This window comes from Chamaea fasciata, unplaced genomic scaffold, assembly GCF_029207755.1.
Source record: "Chamaea fasciata isolate MVZ Bird 193981 ecotype frontalis unplaced genomic scaffold, bChaFas1.0.hap1 SCAF_6, whole genome shotgun sequence".
Lineage (NCBI taxonomy): Eukaryota > Metazoa > Chordata > Aves > Passeriformes > Sylviidae > Chamaea > Chamaea fasciata.
Genome location: NW_027094091.1, coordinates 69,661,575 through 69,681,491, shown reverse-complemented (window position 1 = coordinate 69,681,491; position 19,917 = coordinate 69,661,575). Strand labels below are relative to the sequence as shown.

At 45.0% G+C, this 19,917-nt stretch overlaps 1 protein-coding gene across 7 annotated transcripts in view; it reads right to left on the bottom strand.

Moving 5' to 3' along the window:
- The window catches only part of ANKRD17 (ankyrin repeat domain 17), a 69,562-nt gene that overhangs the window by 13,945 nt on the left and 35,700 nt on the right, over positions 1 to 19,917 (bottom strand). For 3 of the 7 annotated variants that reach the window (XM_066184707.1, XM_066184709.1, XM_066184711.1), the window contains exons 4-17: positions 18,536 to 18,683; positions 18,108 to 18,255; positions 16,822 to 17,055; positions 15,929 to 16,023; positions 12,416 to 12,653; positions 12,046 to 12,237; positions 11,580 to 11,689; positions 10,791 to 10,878; positions 10,108 to 10,235; positions 9,556 to 9,699; positions 8,894 to 8,996; positions 6,604 to 7,359; positions 1,243 to 1,391; positions 22 to 133 (exon numbers count right to left, since the gene is read on the bottom strand). In XM_066184707.1, the coding sequence (XP_066040804.1) occupies positions 22 to 133; positions 1,243 to 1,391; positions 6,604 to 7,359; positions 8,894 to 8,996; positions 9,556 to 9,699; positions 10,108 to 10,235; positions 10,791 to 10,878; positions 11,580 to 11,689; positions 12,046 to 12,237; positions 12,416 to 12,653; positions 15,929 to 16,023; positions 16,822 to 17,055; positions 18,108 to 18,255; positions 18,536 to 18,683 (2,645 nt within the window). The remainder of the gene's footprint in view (positions 1 to 21; positions 134 to 1,242; positions 1,392 to 6,603; positions 7,360 to 8,893; positions 8,997 to 9,555; positions 9,700 to 10,107; positions 10,236 to 10,790; positions 10,879 to 11,579; positions 11,690 to 12,045; positions 12,238 to 12,415; positions 12,654 to 15,928; positions 16,024 to 16,821; positions 17,056 to 18,107; positions 18,256 to 18,535; positions 18,684 to 19,917) is intronic. The other 4 variants (XM_066184708.1, XM_066184710.1, XM_066184712.1 and 1 more) reach the window with 2 other exon arrangements.

The following is a 19,917-nucleotide window of genomic DNA, read 5'->3' as shown; positions in this document are numbered from 1 at the left end:
CTGCCATGGTGAGATACCCACCTTTCTTGTCCCTGTGCTCAATGTTAGCTCCTCTCTCCAGCAGGGTTTGTACCAGTTCTTCATGGCCACCAGCACAAGCCAGCGTCAAGGCTGTGTCATGGTTACTCTCAGTCTAAACCAAACAGACACACACACAAGATAAATACTTGCTTTTTCATGGACAGCCCCGTTAGAGTGCACGTTAGCCAAAACACAACCATACTCGTGCCAAAATAAAACGCTTCTGTAAGCTAAGGGCATGTTTATGGATGCTCCCCTTGACAGCTACCTTCTGTGTGCAAGCTCATGACAGGATTCTGCCTCTCAAGGCAGCTCTGTTGGGAGACTTAAGAAGAAATCCTGACAAGAACTGAGATTCTTCAAGAACTGAGCTCTCACCTGTGCTCTGCTAACCAGATTAACTTCTTTACCACTGCCTGACTGGGACCTTTAGACGGTATAATGAAGGTAAGAATTCTGTCTTTAACTCCTAGCACTCTGGTTCAACCAAAGGCTTCATCACAGCACAATCCAAGCCCAGTGCCACAAGCAAGTAGCAAGGGCTGATTTTTCAGAGGTTTCTCTCCTTTTCTCCACAATGATCTCATGCCTTTGCTCTACTCCATGCTGCCCAAATCTTAGTCACGTTAAGTACAGCCCAAAGCTGCGCATAGATATGTGCCAGTTAGTATGTGCATACTTTCAGCTGATGGCCAGCTAGCTCAAAGTCAACAAAAAGTTGCCCTTTTAACCATTATTTTCAATACAGAAAAGCCTTTCCCTTAGTGGAAACGAGAGCTTGAATTACTTCCTCTTGCTAAAAAATCACAGCATTTATTAGTTTCAAAACTTTCATACACCCGTGATCTCTGGCCAGCAACTTGGAAGCACAACCGAGAACTCAGTGTGCAATGCTTTAAGGCTTATTTTTGTCTTACGATATCAGGCCAGAAAACATTTAATTTATGTCAGTAGACAACTCTGCTGTTCCTCATAATCACACTGACAACAAAGGAATAAGAAATACAAGTGTTTAGCCATTCAGAGACTTTTTTTTTTGTTCGGTGAGAGCACCGAGGAAAGTGGGTTGCAGCTCTCGGGGGTGTTGTTCTGGCTTTCTAAAGGCAGCAAATCCAGTCCCCAGACCCCAATCCATTATACAACAGAGCTGTTTGCCACCACTGCATTATTCAGGACGCAGGAAAAAATAGCTCTGTGCATCTGTGAGAGTGGCGGGCTCACCTGGGCATCGATGTCTATAGCAGGGTAGATGGGCAGCATGGCTGAAGGAGAAATGATGGGACTCGGAGTCGGCGTCTGAGGTTGGGACACTGAGGTTGCAATGCTGTGGGTAGGAGTGTTTGACATTGCAGATGCTCTTCCACTCACTGCTGTTGGACAGAAGAACCACGCTTAGTCAAAGCAAAACACTTCCCAAGTGTAATGTGACAGTAAAGGGACGGTGCTATGAACTCCCACTGACAGATGGAACTCCTCAAAACCTCTTGTTTTCCACACATTGAGCCCAACCTTTGAATCTTTAACTCTCAGATTTTGAACTATGAAAAAGGTTTACTGTATTCAATCAAAGAAAGAGTTAAGTATCAGATTGAGATGTTTTCTAAAAGCCCACCACAAATTTTGGTGGTTTTTTTTGTTGTTGGGTTGTCTGGGTTTTGTTTTGATTTTTTTTTAACCCAAAGATCTTTCCTACAACAAATCAGCTATTATTTGGACCTGGAGTTCCTTACCTTTGGAAGCAGGGCTGCAGAACAAGTCCAACCAAGGGGTATCTATGCAATTTTTCTTAAAACAGTTTAAATGTTTCCATGTAGAAGTCTGTCCAGCCTTCACCCCCACCCCCCGAAAATGTAACAAAAAAGCAACAGGGCAGGATGCTTACATGGCAGGATTTGCTGAAATCAGAGAAGTGGAACAGCAGGTTGCAGAGAGTTTGGTCAAGGTGTTAGGTAAGCAAAGGTAACCACTTACAGTGATAACAGCGTATGGACATGACACAGATAGCACCAACTGCCACGCCCCCTGAAATTCATTCTACACATGGGATGTTTAGAAGTACAGAGTAAACTTGAGTCTGGAGCAGCCTTTGGGGAAAACACCCATTTTTCCTACTTTTCCTCACAACAACTCCGTGTTTTTTCCCTGTCACTTCTTCAGTGTTTCTCCAGCTGTTTCTCAGGCAAACAGCAAAGGAGAAAGTGAAGCACCGCACACTTCTGTCCGGTTGACAAAAGCCCTTCAAACTGCAAAATGAAACACTTTCCCAACTGATGCCTCAAAACCTGTATCCTAACAGGCCCAGCTGTGTGCTCCCACCTCTGCAAGGCAGCTGTGCTTTACGTCCATAACTAATTTAATTTCTGGATTTCCTACACAAAATCCCAGCAAAGCAGGTGATAAATGACACCAGGAGAAGCAAAGAACCCTCAGCTTCTAACACAGAAAGTATCATGAATCTTATATTTAAGAGTAAGTCAGAACTCAGAATTCAAACTCCCCTGATTTACATCTTCGAGTGCCTTTTGAAAACTTATCTCACAAATTACACTAGGTATGGACTAAAATTAACATACTGAAGATATGCCAAAATATTTTGACCCAAGGTCAAAAATCGCCTGTAATTTGAACAGTTTCTAAGAATTCTTGCTCAGGTCCCAAAACGGGGACTGGGAAGCATCTTCTCTATTACAGGAGACATTAGTAAATTCTCAGGCTAAAAAAGTCAAGTTAGTTAAGAAGGTCTCAGTTCAGGTGAAGCGTACTTTTTACATTTGCAGTGAAGGGAGGAAAAACCAAACAAATAAAATCCCAATCACCCCCCCTCCCCAAATACAAAAAAACCCAAACAAACCCAAAAAAGAAAGACGTGTGCTTCAGCAATAATACACAAATTTAGTTCATATACCTACAGCACAATTCACTGAGACACAATGTTAATTTTTACGGGTAATCACTTTGATTATATTTATTTCAACATCACCTGTATGGAGTTCAAATTTGTAATGAACACATCAAGGGTGATGGACAGAATTTTCACGGCGCCCGACCTATAATATTCGAAGTTTTCAATAACCCAAAAGGTTTTCACAGCAGTCCTGAGCACTGAGAAGAGTAAGCAACTAGCTTGATTCTATACACTAAACACACTGACAGCCAAATATTGCACTCTGCTCCTTGCCCTGCTCTAGTGGCAAAGTGAACTCAAGTCTGCCTCACCATGGAAACATCATTATTTCATGCCTGGGATAACCAAGTCTTCAAAGTCAGGCCATCCCTGGAATATTTTAGTATACACACGACTTGGTACAGGACCACCTACACCTTAATCCAGCGTCTTGGTTGGAAGACTTCACCAAGCACCATTTGACTACTCCAGTTGGAGTCTCGGACATTTGCTGGGGCACCAGACAACCAGTTTTGTGCTTACTGATACCTGGAACAGCCCTGCTCTTTCTCTTGATTTTCTTCTGGCCATACCTCAACTCCCTGTGAGCTTAAACGAAGAGAAGACACCCTCAGAGCAGCTGCCTCCTCCCCCACACCCACTGGCCTCACCAGCACGTCATGCCCTTGGCTTTCACCCTTGTAACATCACTTCTCTTCATGCGGGTGTCTCGTGTCCCACACGTGCTGTCTTGCTGTGGGCACAGCACTGGCCTCACGCACTGATTTCTTGTCTCCTCTAATGTCAGCAGTAGACAGATAAAAACTGTTCCACATTACAGTACTTGACAAGAAATGCATGAGACATCTCAGCTTTTCCCAACTGGTTTCAAGCCAACTCTACAGGCTTGCTCCACACCAGTTCCCTCTCTGTCCTCAGTTTCTCTGTAGTATCCTCAGTCACTACAAACCACGTTCCTGCCACACAGGATTAAAATCACTGCAGTGCACTTGAGACGCAGATCATGCCTCGGACTGCAACGGTCCAGTTATGCTCTGAATTCCAGCACAAACACAGGGCTGCTGCTGTGCAAGAGGGGCTCCGTGCATGAAGCCTGAGAGCAGTTCCACACCGGTAGTCTTGGTGGTTATTAGTGAAGAGTGTGCAAGGCTGCCTTACGGCAGGTCAGCCCCACATGAAGCCAGCTCCTGCTCAGGTCCCAAGTGGGGCACAACCTGATTTCCCTGGGATGCTGGCACTCAGCTGTTATTTCTTTCAGTATTGAGTCTCTGTGAAAAGCTTACAGCCAAGGCAGACTCTTTCTCACATATTAATTTAGACAGCTGCATTCCGAACTGACTCGACCCACAAGGTAACTTCCAGGAATGCATTTTATCAAGTGCTTCAAGATTCTTGGAGTTTTTTGAGAAGCTCTGTGACTGGATGTAATCCTTGGAATAGTTTCTACTTTATAAAAAGCTCGCTGTTAAAACCAAGGTGGTTTTTCTCTTTAGATCTTTACAACACTTAACAGATGCAATGTTTTCATACAAGACTTACATAAGTAACCCTAAAAAAACCCTTATTTTTATGATCCTCACTTGCCCAACATCTGAGGCTCAAGAGCAAGCCTTTCACTTGTCCTCAATTCCATTAGGACCATAAAGGAGCCCAAAGGTAAAAAATGAAGTATTATTTACCACTTATTCATTGTTTTCAAATAATTAAGCACAGACGTGCACAGTAAATCAAGTTTGCACAGTCAAGGTGAAGCTTTGTTTCCGTAACTGGTGCTGTAAACACAGCTCTGCAATGGAACTAAACTCAAGGCATCTCAGGAACAAGAATTTAAATGCGTAAGAATGCTCTGGAAGCTTCTCTTAAAGCAGTACATGGAGTTACTTATCAAATATTTAGCTGCTACTTAAATGCTCTGTATCACACTGAGCCCATTTCAGGTCCACATGAGACTGTGATTTGTGGACTCACTACAGGTTGGCACTGAAGTTCTATACTCTGGCCTGTGTCGGTTCTTGCCTAAAAAAACACCCTACGATCAGGCACTTGACCGAAAATGAATTCAGACTTCCTTCCCAGCAGCAAGTGTACGTGCATGTACTAACATGTGGGGCTGAGCAGGACCAAAACATTCACCTAGATTCACACTGGAAATACCTGAGTGCCCAAAAAGGCACGCACAGCCATTTGGGCATGTGACAGCTGACCTGAAATTGCACCTTCTCAAGATGTGACATGCAGTTAAACACGTGACCCAAATAACTCCAGGTTTACCTTATATTTAAACACAACTCAAGTGCATTACACAGACTCTTTTTAAGTTACCAAGAACTACAATCATCCCAGCATTTAAATTCATCTTGTCCTGTACCCCAGCAGCTCCACAAGAGAAATCTTTACTGTTAGTGCATCATTTATATAATTTTATCTACTTTTTCATGCATACATGTGTATTTTTATCCACTTCCAATCTCTATGCCTATGCTTCAATTCTAACACAAGATTTCCAGCAAAAAGTTTCAGTCCTCTTTAACGAAGCTTTGCCAGGACACAAGGTCACTCAGCAGGTGTCTCGTCTCAGAAGTGGTGTTCCAAGTACTTTACAAAATCACCACCTGGTAGTTTTAATCCTTTACCATACCTTCCATTGACTCTGTGCTACTACTCTACTCCAACTCTTGCAGTACACGCACGACCAGCTCCAGGCCAACATCTTCTTGGAGACCTGCCTCCCCTCTGGCACACAAACCTCATCCTAACAGCTTTGCAAAGCAGACTTGTTCAGATAGACAGCATTTGTAAAAATGACAGTGCATTGGCTTAACCAAGAGCATCCCGGTACTTTTTCATCAAGTGACTTTTTTTTTTTTTAAGACTATGGCCTGCCAGTTCACCTGTGCTCAGCCAAGGAGTATTTCCACGACTGCTTTAGCATGGAAAGGGGAGGAAGCACAACTGAGTGAGGTGTAAACTGAAACAGTGACAACTCACATTTAAAACCTGCTTCATTCTTCTATTTTACTGCTTAAGGCCTTAGAGCATTCAAGTCACTGGGAAAAGAATTCTCCAGAGAGATGACAAGATTTTGGTAAGGTTAACCATGTTGTCTGCTGGCAGCCATTTTCAGGAGTAGGTGTTTCAAAAAGTCATAGGATTATCGCCTTTGTTTTTCCCAAGCAGAAGTAAAAGCTTCCACTAAGTAGACTACAGAAGGCCAACTGGAGCAGCCCTTATTCTGAAGATAAACCCACAGCTCCCTCACACTTGACAGGCTAGTTGTGGTGCTGCAGTTGCTCAGCCTACTGCAAGTCAGCTCTCAGCTCGTCCAGAGTCCTACCCAGCACCACCATGGTGCTATTCCTGAGCTACGACCAGGACAAAACAGAACCACCACATGAACTCTAACACATCCCTCCCCAAAGGATGATGAGCTGAAAATGCCACTCCACCATACCAACCTGACCAACAGGCACCGGTTAGCTCACCCTGCGAACTGAAAAGTTAAAAGCTAGTTTTCCCAACTCCTCAAGACAGGGATCAGAGGGCGAGTGGTGCTTGCTGTAGAGCTCGTGGGAATACACAAACACACACACACACACACACACACATATAAAAAGAAGTGGACATACCCTCAACTGGTGAAGCAAATATTATACCTGCTCATAACAACGTAAACCCACCTGCCATGATGTCATCCAGCGTGTCATTGAGCGTCTGAGCAGGGCTGGCTACCATTAACCCTTGCTGTGTTTCTGTCAGTATTCCTTGCCCCAGCCCTGCTAGTTGTGCTTGGCCCAGCACTGGCTGTCCAACTATAACACCTTGCAGTTCTGTAAGATTTGCGATGGACCCTGGAGGTAAGGAACCTGCTGCCAGAGGCAAAGCTTGTGGCATGGCCAGAGGCTGAATTGGTGCAAAACCCGTCTGCGCAGCAGCTTGCTGGGGGTCATCTTTAAGCAAGATGGAGTCCACTTGCTGCAATCGTGCATAGTCTCCCTCTGAGAGTTGTTCTCCTACCCCAACGGGAGTCAGTAGTCCCAGATGCTGGCAAGACTGCTGCTGCTGCTGCTGCTGGAGCTGAATTCTTTGCGCTTTTACCTCTAGATATTGCTTTTTTAGCTGCTGCTGAGTTTTCAGCTGTAACTCTCGCTCCACTTTCTGCAGTTCCTCCAAAATCTTTTGTTTCTTCTGAATTTGTTCCTCTCTCGTTTTGTTCAGCTCCTCAATCTTCTCTTTGGTGAGCTGGTCAGCGTGTGCCAATTCCAGGGACTGCAGCTGAGCGTTCTTCTCTATGGCTTCTTTTATCCTCTGCTCCAGCTCTGTCAACTTGCCCTGAGCCTCTTCTACAATGCTCTCTGGAGACTGATTGGTGATGTAACCCTGTACATCCTGGTTGTTTGTTGGCAAATGACTGCTGGACTTTTGTTTAGAAGCAGCTGTGTGAAAAAGAAACCCCCTCAGAACCAATGGAAGTGCATACGAATGGCATCCTCATTACAGAGCTACTGCTGGGCTGCTGCATGGCCGGCTACACACCAGGGCACAGCACCCACGGAAGGTCAGCGCGTGCCGAAGGCCCTCCAGGAACACCTGCCAATTTGTACCCAGCAGTCGGATTGCAATTTAACAGGACACGCTAGTGCACATGCATCCCACATATCCCTGTGCTACGGTGACAGGTCTACTCCAGCAATCGTTATGCTTTTGCCAAAGGAAGCGATTGTCTCGAGCCGCTGTTACCGGGTGCTGCTACAAGAAAACTGGGAACAAAAAGCAAGGATATGCTGTCTCTTTACTCGGTGTTTTGCGTCTGGAATGGCGTTGGGACATAAGCATATGCTTACAGCCCTGAAAACGCAGCCCAAGGGATACAAAAACATCTCTAGGACTGGGACTAGGCCACCGGTTTTTGCAACTGACTTTTAAGTAGTGCTGGTACATTTTAAGAAGTGCTACGCTTTCTAGAACTAGGCATCCTTTTGCTCCAGGTATCCAGCTTTGCTCAGGTGACAAAGAGTGCCAGAACCCAGGACAGTCATTTAGATTTAGCAGGATCTAACAGGGTGTCTTTAGCCACTACGTTTTATCCATAGCAGACATGATTTTGCCTGTGTCAAAACTGAGCTCTCTGCCCAGGCAAGGCAAACATTTCAGCCTTCCTGCAAGAACAAGCGATGGACTAATCCAACTGGTCTTTTATGCAGAAGTCCCCAGTAACACAGCTGACATGCTCTGCCATACCAGGTGGAGAGGCAACAATCGGGTAATTTTGAAGGGCGAAAGGCAAATCAAAACTCAGGATCTGAGGCAGTGGAGGTGCCCAGTTTCTTCCAGCCATCCTCGCTGTATCTCCAGAACAATACAAGTGTACACACAGGATTAATTTTAGGACATGCACGCCTGTATTTGCTACTTCTGATGCTTGATAAAAATTGTTTTTTGAAGAGAATTCTTAAGTACAGAAAGCATTAAGTGTCAAAATGGCGAGAGCAAAATAGATGCAAATTTAGTCCTAGGAGGACCTGAGCCACATCGGACTAAAGATTTTACTGCACAAGAAATTCCGCCTTCAATCCAATTAGTCAAACCCACGCCCAGACTACTACCCTAAGGAAACACAAGTTATCAAATCAACTATGATGTGGAGATTAACATGGGTTCTGCAACTTCCATTTTCCAATTTCTATAGACTTCTGGGTAGCATTTTGCATTAGTTCAGTGTGTCAGACTAGAGATTTTAACGTATTTACTTAGGCAGATTTCTTGACGTTCTATGATTACAGGTTTAGATGACTGATACTTGTTGGATAAGCAAATCCTTAAAAAAAAATAAATTAAAAAAAAAAATTTGCAGTTTCCTTGACTGAATCCATAAACACTCTTCATAGGAGCTACTCTGCTACAAGTGCAAGCCTCTATCTTCTACCTCGGAAGGATATTTAGAAAACAAGCTCCAGAACTACGACTGACCTTTATTTCTGATGGGAAGGGTTGTGGCGACATTAGCAGGGGGTTTGTCAGGCTCCTGGGGTGGGACGACCATGGGCAGCGCCTGCACTGGTACTCGAGGAGCCTAAAACGTCGGATACTAATAGATTACTTTTCTCATACTCTGTGCTAGTTATAATTCAATAGAAGGTAAACAAAATCTGTTAGAAAAGCAGACTTGAATGGTGACTGAGAACATTTATTACTGTTTTTAATATGCTGAGTTCAGTAATTAACACCTGGAGACCATGTGATCTCCACATCCTTTGCATTTTTAACCTAAAAAATTACTTGCTGAACTATACTCGGCATGGTACAGTGCTGTACTGTAACACAGGAAACACAAGCCACAATGGGCTATAAATTCAACTCTGAAGAGTCTCATTTAAGCAGACCTTTGCGCTTGCTGGTTTTTTCCACCCTCGGGGTTTTTTTCCCAGTAATACTTAGAGAACAATAGGAATGATGAGAGCACTGTACCACAATGTTCGAAAGTCTTCCCCATTTCCATTACAGCTCTAAGTAATTCTCAGTGTGCTCACCTCCAGTTTACGATATGACACGACTGACTCCTCTCTCACCTTTAAACTCCCAAGTAAGAAAGTGCAAAAAAGCCCCGCAGATCACGAGCCCTGAAATCTTACCCTGTTCAGATCATGGGATGGTGGGGTCAGCTGAGTGGCATCGGGTGGAGGAGCAGAAAGCAAGTTGTTTGGGTAATCTAGAAGGTAACAAACCACGCTGGTGTGACCGCCCTTGGCTGCCTCAATTAGCATGGTCGATCCGTCCTGAAGAGGGAAAGATCACAGACTCAGGAAAGAGCATCATGGAAACAACACTGCGGCATCTTGGGAGACACAACACGGTACCTAGGTGACTGCCTCCTGCTTTGGCAAATACGCAATCTCCACAAGTTCACATCCAAACTTAAAAGACTTCATGAAGTATTAAAAAGAAAAAAGAACTTTAAAATTCTTTCCTCTTCCACAAAGAGCACTTCACAACTGGAGGGCAGCCTCATTACACTCATAACGATCAAGAGACCTGCACTAACTCCAGCAACACATACACGAGGAACATCTGCTTGTGGAAACTTCCACTTAAACCATCACAGGCTGGCTGAGTTGCAGAGAATACAAAAGGAGAAAATTCAGTTGGGTACCCTTAGAGGAAAATGAGGCAGGTAAGGGACAAACCTTGAGCCTGTGTGTGGGATCAGCACCATGAGCGAGCAGTAACTCCACCACTGCCAAGTGACCTCCGGCACAGGCCAGCGACAGCACTGTGTGATCGTTGTTCGCTGTGGTCCTGTTCACATTTGCTCCTGCAGAAACAGAGGGGCAAACATCAGCTAAAACAGACTTCGACACGTTCGCCTCTATCAAATACAACAGAATTAACTACTCCGCAATCTACACAGGGAAAACTCCATCCTGCCAGATGTCCTACTCCATGCAAGGTAGGGATAAGAAAACTTCAGGAGAATCAGCCCAAGAGAGAGAAAACAGAAATTCCAGGTTTGTATCAAAACATTAAGCAAGCTATAGTCAAAATCTGGAAGACAACAGGCATTTGTAGTTCAACTCCCAAATACAGTGCTCCAAAGCTGCACCAGGGGGCATGGAGACCCCAGTGATCCCTACTACTGCTGCATTTACTAGGAATTAAAAGAGGAAATACACTATGTTTACAACTAGACACAGTTCCACCAATCTCAGCAGAAGCCACACGTAACCATTACATGCCTAGTTGGCAAATAAACTGCCCACTTGAGTTGGGACATTTAAAACACATCCAAGGAAGCTAGACTAGTTCTGACATTTACTTAACTTGAAGTATTTCTAATGTCAGGAAAACCCAAACCATTCCACACTCTTACCTTTGCTAATCAAGAACTGAACAGTGCAAACATGACCTGCCCTGGCAGCTTTCATGAGAGGAGTTCTTCCACCTTCTGATTCATGCTCCTAGAGTAGATAAAGAAAGGCTTCAAAATCCAAAGTAATGTGTGGAAGAAGGCAAGCCACCCTTCTGGGTTTTCAATCCTTCTTTAGTGTTTTCATCCTTCTGTAGTGTTTCACAAACTTAGATATAAATGTTTAGCTAACATTCAAACCGAGGGTGTCTCGAAGGCAGATAAACCATTCCCCACCTGTCTCTGCACAGGTGTGACTCCTGGACAAAAAGCATTCAAGGCACATGCGGGGCATTTTAGTTAAACAGGACATCTTCTCATATGCCTAAACATCGCTTTTTGATAACACTCTGGTGTGTACAAGCCTACCGAAAAGTAAAAACCAGTTTACCTTCATCATCTTAATTCCATTACAGTACACCAAACAGACTGTTGGAAGGGTTTGCAGGGAACAGATTTGCAGGAACAAGGACTAACCCAGAATCAGTTCAACAATTTGGAGCCAAATACCGTGTCAAAAGAATGAAATCCCCTATTTTGTCCAGGCAGCCTTGAATGGCTCGGAAAAGCTTTAGACATCAATCACCAGAGGACTGGAACTGACCTCAGCACTTTTGAATAATTTAACAGCCCAAAAATACATGAAGGAACGTGTAAGTTTTCAGCAATGAACACAGAAACAAACAGAAAGAACATGAGATGTTGTTAATTTTAGATCCTACTTAGATGTTTCAAAGAAGGTAGGTAACTTACCAGATCTGCACCTGCCTGAAGTAAGACATCTGCTACATCAGTGTGGCCGTTTTCACAGGCGTACGTCAGCGCCGTGTCACCTGTTGCTGTCGTTGCGTGCACGTTAGCCCCTGAAACAGAAAGGGCAAAACCTTGTAAGCTTTAGGATGGGCATTACAGAAAATATACAAGCCTCCACAATCTTCACAGGATCAAACAGCAAATTAAACTTCTCCCTTCCAATGCAGCATCTATTGAACTGGTAACTTCATCGTACTCTAGAGGAATAAAAACATCAACTGGAAGTTTACATCAGTTCAATCTTCAAAAGCTAAATTAAGAGTCCAACCATTAAATTACTTTGGGCTCCAAAGACCTTCACAGTCAACTTCAAGAAGCTGCTAAAGAACAAGCAATGAATATTGAAAAAAAGTGGTTTTCTCTTAGATTAAGCCTTTACAAAAGTGTTAACAAAATGACTCCATACCTGCAGCTAATAAATATTTAACCAGCTCCAAATGCCCCTCTTGAGCAGCTTCCATCAAAGGTGTGGAACAGCCGAGTTCTATGTCAGCTCCTGCTTTAATGAGAAAATCAGCCACCTCCAAAAACCCTCCGCAGCAAGCCAGAGTCAATGCAGTTTCTTGCGTCTCCTCAGTCTGAGCATTGATGTTTGCTCCTTCAAACAACACAAAACACCAGTTACAGAAGGCAGGATCAGCAGACAAATCACTTCCATGTGCACAAGGCATCTTATTACCAAAGAAAACAAAAATCACAGTAACTTAGAGCTTTCCCCCCCAACACACGCAGCTGCTGGCTGAGTTCCAGCCCGCAGAAGGTGCCGCAGCAGTTACCTTGCCCAAGTAACAGTGCCACCATCTCCTCGTGGCCCTCTCGAGCTGCCTCCATCAGTGGTGTGTATCCTTCATCATTGACCTCTTCCAGGTTAGCCCCACGTTCAATTAACAAAGCCGCCAGCTCGACGTGCCCGCCACAGGCTGCCAGAGTCAACGGAGACTCGAAGGAGTCCGCAGGCATGTTCACCTGAGCTCCGCTGTCCAGAAGTAATCTTGCCACTTCCACATGACCATCCTGGAAATGCAAAAGAAAAAAAACCAAACCAAGATGAAAAGATTGACCAAATGGAAAAACTGCTTTTCTCCACAGCTTTGTCACAGACCCAAATTCCCTCAAAAGACACAAAAAGCAATGAGCGAGTAAAAGGTGTCCAAAAATGCAATGAAACTTGCTCAACAGTTTTTCTGAATATTTTCCCCAAGTATCTGGATAAAGCTCAAGATCTCCTACTGAAGAGGCTCCTGGAGAAATGCTGAGCATGTTTTACTGAGTGTGCGCTGTGAACCTGGTACCAGACCTCTTTGTCAATGGTGTAAGCAACAAGCCACTCAACTTCATTTGAGACTCAAGTTCAGGTGTTTGGGACCAGCTTACTTGGGGCGGGGGGGAGCTCCAAAACAAAGCCCAGAAAGTCGAGAGGGAGCTCACCACTATTTAATGTTTGTCTCCTCCACAAAAACAACAGTTAGATCCTTTTGCTTTCTCCCTTTTTTAAGAAAAGCAACCGTGCACACTGACCTGGCTTGCCTCATGCTCCTGCAAAACTATTTCACTGCTCAATTTAACAGTAGAGTCAAGACTTACTTTCTCCTTCCCAGAGAAAAGCCAAAATAAGATGACTTGTCAGGGGTGCCTTACGCATCCCAGGAGCCACCCACCTGAGCAACAGCTTTCCCTTGGCAGGATTCTGGCAGGGTTTTCCAGGTATCGTGATCATGCTGTCAAACCCGTTCTACCAAAAGGTAGCTCCTAAGTTTGCTTTCTTCCTTCAGAAATACTTGAGCATTCGAACTCCACATTTTCAGTATGCCATAAATTCAGGAACTATTTGAAGTGGTTTTTCAGATCCATGTTTACACTGGAGGCCTGACAGTGACACATCCAACTGCCATTCCATTCTGCTTTGTTCAGACAGAAGCAGAGACTGGCTCGGCCGCTGCACTCCAACAACAGCATGAACTCTCCAAGCTGGTTTTCTCCATGAGGAGATTGCCACCATTCCAACTTGGAGGAACCATAATCTGACAAACAAAACACCGGAGGGCTGCAGCGAATAAACAACCACTCACCAGGAGCACAAGGCTTTCCCAAGATGGTCCCTGAATGAGCTAAGTACACCTTGATCTCAGATTAATTCCTAAGAGGCAGCAAATCACAGCCACGGCCGTCCTCGCCAAGCTGGAAACCACAACTCCAAAAAGCTCTTCTCCAGACAAAATACCAAACTGCATCTGACATTCTTCCGCTTCATTTTCTCAAGCGTTTCATACCTTATTCTGATATCCAGGGAGCAAAACACGGTTTCCTCTCGGAAAAATATCTAGGACATTAACTAGGACATATTCACCTTTTACACGAAATGACAGTACTATTTTAGGGAAAAACTCCAAGACTCCATAAAGAATCTTTCCTCAGGGAAATGCAGAGACGGCACCTCATCCATCAGGCTCTGGCAAGACAGCTAACTGCTCACCCCTGATCCACGGTAAGGATGGCATGACAAAGCACCAAGGTTGGCTTCAAAGCTTCCTATGTGGGCCAGGCAGCCTGGAGGAGAACTGCTGGCGCTTCACCACGCAAGGGAACTGGATCCATGTTTTAATAAACCTTGCAATGGATGGGGCTGTTAAGCTCTCCAACAGCAGCCAGGAAAAGCTTTCCAACCGCTAACAGGTTAGAAAAAGTCACCTGAGCAACCTTCCCAAGAGCACCAGGTGCATTTTAAAGATGAAGCTCTATGGGCATTAGTCCTTCAGCGAGAGGAAACGCCAACTAGATCAACCTGCTTTTTGCTCCCACAAGGCAAGTGCCATTCTCCAACACCTCATTTGCATGAAATCAATATTAACTGCTGCCTAAGAAAAACTCTCAGGCCAAAGTCCTCCTGCCTCAAACCTGCACTGGCTATGCCACAGACAGACAGTTCTGTTAGCACATATTCAAGCTCAGTGGTGTTCCAGAGAAGGAAGTTCTCTCGTGCCACTGAAGAGCAGAAGCTGTTTCTGCACAAAGTGGATGCTGAGATGGAAGTCATTGCTCTGCTTCATTTCACACGGCAAGGTTTTTAAACTCTGCTAGAGAAAGCCGCTCCTTCTCTCGTCAGCAGAGCTGAAGGTACGAGACACTCAACTGTCTGCCAGCTCTGAGCACCGGTGTGGAGCTGCCTCCCTAGGAACAGCTTCCCGCAGAAGTAAGGGAGATGAATTTATTTCCTATTGCTCTGTAATTTTTAACGAAAATTAGGTCTTAACATCTCTGTGGGTCCGATGGAATTTTGTTAGTCTGTTAGAGGAGTTGAGAGGGCATAAGAGAATGGTAAGGAGAGGAAGGCTTGATCCATAGCTCCACCACAAAAATGCCCTGATGAGAAGGCAACTGCACCATCAAACAAAGTAATTTTACCATCTCTCAGGAACTGGCTGCAAGGCCATTGCCAAGGATATTTATGTGGCTGCTGTAGTAAGATTTCAGGGTGAGATAAAGGACAGCTTGAGGTCTGTTTATATACGTGACTTTCTTTGCAACAACTTTCAAGAAGTGTAATGGTTTCTGTTAATCATTCCCCTATCTGAAACCATTAACTTCCTTGAATAGACATAACCAGGCGATTTTAGAATGATTCCAGTTGTTTCAGGGAAGGGCAGACTAAACAGGGATTTACTGCCCCCCTCTCCAGCCACGGGTTCACAGTGTGACATTACAGAGGGCTAACGGCATGAAAATCCCAACACGTGAGGAATCTATTTGGAGAGAAGAATAAAAAGGAAAATGAAGAAATCAATTCTCAGTTTAACAATGAAGTTCCATATTCAGGTGAACACAAGCACCTCAGATGGATAAAGGAGCAACATCAAAGAAAGAATTAACCATTTCCTCTTGTATTTCCTAGTTGCTTTCCAAACAGCTTCTGTGTTTTCAAGGAGTATGTGATTATGTGAACTATACTGAAACATGTTACACACGTAACCACCTGCTTACAAACTGCTTAAACGTAACTGAGGTGTGTTAAATGCCTCCAAAAGCTAGGTTATGCTCATATTCACTGACTGTGTTTAGCTCATTAGAAATGTTAAAAGCATTTCAACAACAACTGACAATCTTCCCACTTGAAGTGGATTTCTAAATTCCTATATAAAGTATTGTCCCACTGCTAACTTCAAGTAGACAAGAGAACCAAAACATCACAGTTAGATTTCGTAGCAGTAGGAGACTAGAAGGAATCACTTTCTCCATTTTTGGGAAGAAAAGAGGGCTCACAGACCTCACTGCCCAAGCCTCGTATCTCTTACCATGCACGCCTCCATGAGAGCAGTGTGCATCTCATCTGTCTTGTGCTCCTGGTCTGCACCAGCTTCCAGCAGAAACCTCACCATTTCCAGATGGCCTGTGTGGAGAAAACAGTGAACAGAGAGAGACCGCTTGAAAAAGTATATTTCAACACTCACAGAAAGGATCGAAAGTACATAATGAAGGTCACGTATGTCCATGTTACAACATAAAAAATCCACTCCGGAAAGGTGTGTTTGTATCTCTGCTATCTACATGCACAGCACCTTAGCAGTGGAGTTGGCAAAAAATATAAATAAAAGACCATGATCAACTTCCATACTGGTGCCACACAAGTACCTCTGCCACCAACATCAACTACTCCATGATGGCAAGGGCCTAGTAAAACATCTCCTAAGTGACCGTAACAGCAGCTGCTGGCCTGTAGGAACATATTTTGCCTCTTAATTAAACGTTTTCATTCCTTTCTGGGGTGCTCTAAGGGAGGAAACGAAGGCCTGTTGTCCTCAGCACCGACACCTAAAAGGCAAACTTCCCATCATTTCCAAGTACCAAGTCCTTTAAAATTAAATATTTCCGTATTTAAGCAGAGGTACCTGGCATAATACAGCTGTAATACAGAAAGTTTAGCTTACTTATCCTGTAATACGATAGAGTAGTTCCTTGTCTCTTGATTTGTTTAACAGAGCATCTTCTAAACCATCGTAACTCAGGCCCACGGTTTAGACCTTGACTCTCAGACTCTGCACACAGGCAGTTTTACGTACAGCACACACGTGCTGTGTGGTATCACAGCAGGACAAGAGCACCACGATGTCGTGGGCAGCGAGGCTGAATGAACCCGTGCTCGAAGCAGCTCTTTGCCCCTGACACTTTTCCACGCTTGCTCCTGTACCTTTGTAGCAAGCCAGCGTCAGGGCGCTCTCCTTGAATTCGTTGGAATGCGTATTGATGCCCGCCCCGTTTTCCAGCAGCACCCTGGCCACCTCCACGTGGCCGGCGCTGCCGGCCTCCATCAGCGGCGTGTGACCGTTCTCGTTGTGGTCCTCGATGCTGGCGCCCGACTCCAGCAGCACCTTCACGACGTCCACATAGCCCCCGGCACAGGCATAGGTCAGGGCTGTGTTGCCTAAAGGCAGGGACAACAAGGGGTGAAAACAGAACGCGGTGGCGTTTCTCCGCCCGGAACGCCACCTCCATTCCGTCCCTTTCAGCTGGACACCTGACAGAACAGGGGTTTTCAGGCTACACATGAAGAACTACGGGGGGGGAAATGAGTAATGGCACCAAGAAGCTCGGTGCTGACAGACTGAGGATCTCCTTGTGCCTGTACTGATGCACCTCTCTTCCCATTTCTAGCCCAGCTCCTGTCACAAAGGCCCAGCCGTTTTCCTGTTAATCAGCAGGAGCACACAGTGCTGTAAGAATGAAAGCTCAAGTCTTAAACACCTGCAAGGGGCTGGTTCCAACGTGTTCACAGTCTTTAGGAGGAGAGGAAAACAACTTCAGTGGAAAAATACAAAAAACACAGATCTGCACACAAGTCAAAGAATTTGCCTTTGTGAAAGACACCTTGAAAAACAGTTAAATGTCAAGGCCATATTGCTACTTCACTGAAAAAAATATTAAAAAAGCCGAATAAGGTGTCTTCTGGTATCCCCCTCTCCCCCTCACGCAGCGTCAGCTCTCCATTCATCAGTTACTGCTGACTGCAAACCAGCTCTCCATCTCCACTTCCAGGCTACAAAACTCAGACTTCCCAATCGGGTCACTTCAACACAAACGGCTAGCAAATTACCCTGGGAAGAGGGGAAGGGGGCATGGGGGGCCATCTTCTCATGTTTCCTGTTCTCCCCTTGGGTCTCCTGACCTGCCACCAAATAATTTCTCCATGTACACGCAAACTTACCAAACTGTGCTTAAAATGTGACAACAAATCCTATGTACTCAAGCACCTCCCAGATACTAACTGACCTTATCCACCTTCATGTGTCTCCATAGTATTTTATCTGCATCCAACAGTATTTCAGAGTTTCACTTAGAAAAGAGAATTTAAATGGCAAAACCGCAAGAAAGCATTCCGCCTTTCCGGGCTGAGAGCCATTGCTCCCAAACTTCCGTGCCAAGTTCCCTGCGCAGCGCAAATCCCAGCTCTCCAGTCGCTCCCAACAGCCTCTTTACCTGTGGATGACTGTGCGTTCACATCAGCACCGTGAGCTAGCAGCAGCTTGACAATTTTGACGTGCCCGCCATTGGCAGCAGCCATTAGAGGCGTGATGTCTCCTTTGATTCCCCGGTCCTCCACATTGGCATGCATTGCCAGGAGAACCTGCCGAGAGACGGTGATCAGCAACACCGCAGTGACACGCCGCCGTGCCCCTGCACTGCGAACCCCCAGCCTCACCACAGCGCTGTGTGAGCAACCCCTGCAGAAAACAGGCACCAAGGATGCGTTAGCGACGCTCAGCGCATGTGCGAGTTTTCCAGTGAGCTGCCATGTCTCACTGCCTTAACGCCGCCCTCCCCCCAGGTGCACAAAATGGTAATATTTTGATTTAACATTTCCTTTTGTTCAACATCCCCATGGTACAGACAGCCAGGAAACCAACCTGTGCAAGCTCATAATATCCTGCTGAGCAGGCCAAACAAAGGAGGCTTTCCCCTTCTTCTGTGTGCTCGTTCACACTCCGGCCCTCAATGAGCAACTTCCGCACAGCATTCACATCGCCTTCAGAACAAGCCTCGGCCAAGCTGCGGCTAACAAGGGAGAAAGCATTGAAAGTGGAAATGCACTGTGCCTCAACTCCAGTGTGCCATGAGGACGCAGTCAGCAAAAAAGGAAACACGGGCTAAAAACATGCCAACTGCTAATTAAAGAAGTGCCAGCTTTACACTTGAGGTTTCCCAGCTAACTTGGTTGAAAATTAAGTTGTGTCCATATGCACTCCTGCTATTAATCTTTAACAGAAGTTTACAACAGAAATACACGCAGGATACCCCAAGACCAGAGGACACAAAAATCACCTGTCAATCTTGAGAAAACTTTATTTGTTCAGCACTGTAACTGCTAATTAAACTAAAACAAATCACCCACATCAGTCTTCTCCTGTAAGAAACGTAACCAATTCTCTTCTCTCCTGTGCTGAAAATACCAGGATCTTGTAACTAGACACAATTTTAATACATGGAGGATCAGTTCTGAAATGTGTCTCTTTACTACACGGTGACTTTTTTTTTTAATTCCCAAGAACCTCCGTCCCTGTACAAAACTTTGGCAACCACCACCATTCTCAAGGAAGAGGTACAGGGGAAAAGAGGAGATGCAGACATAACCCAAAATTACACTGCTCTTCACGCATCCTGTTCCTACAGCAAGAGATCTTTCTCTGGAGTTATTCTGACAAGCACAGCAGCACTTGACTGTCCCTACTAACACTGTTTCCACTGCACTGAAGCCTAATGACAGCCTGGAAGGAAACCTCCTTCTTCTTTCCCTCCTGAATACCCCAGTAAGACAAAATTGTACACATACATGCACAAAGTCCAGTACAAGAGCACCAACTCCCTGGCTGAGGCTCCATCCAGGGCCCCGTGCAACACTGACCGCTACGGAGCTCCAGTCCCTCAAGGCTGTTTCCCTTCCTCAATTAAAAAGGCACTCTGAAATTCCCTAAAAGATTTTTTTTTGATCTGAAATCTTGTTTCATGCTATCACTGAATGACCCATTTTGGGATTTACAAGTGTTTGGAACATTTCTAAGGCCCGTACTATTGAAGAACTTAGAAATGTTTCTACAGTTGCTGGCGATAAACTCCTTGGAGTGTCATTCCGTAATTGTAAGTAGCATTACGTTGCTTCACTCTCTACTGCAAGACCTGCCAGCCCACAAATATTTAAGCAGGAGAAGCAAAGGTGATAACTTGGCACCAATTCCACTTGAGTAAGAGTTTCATCATCCCGTAAGCGCAAGTGATAGAACAAGAAAAACTG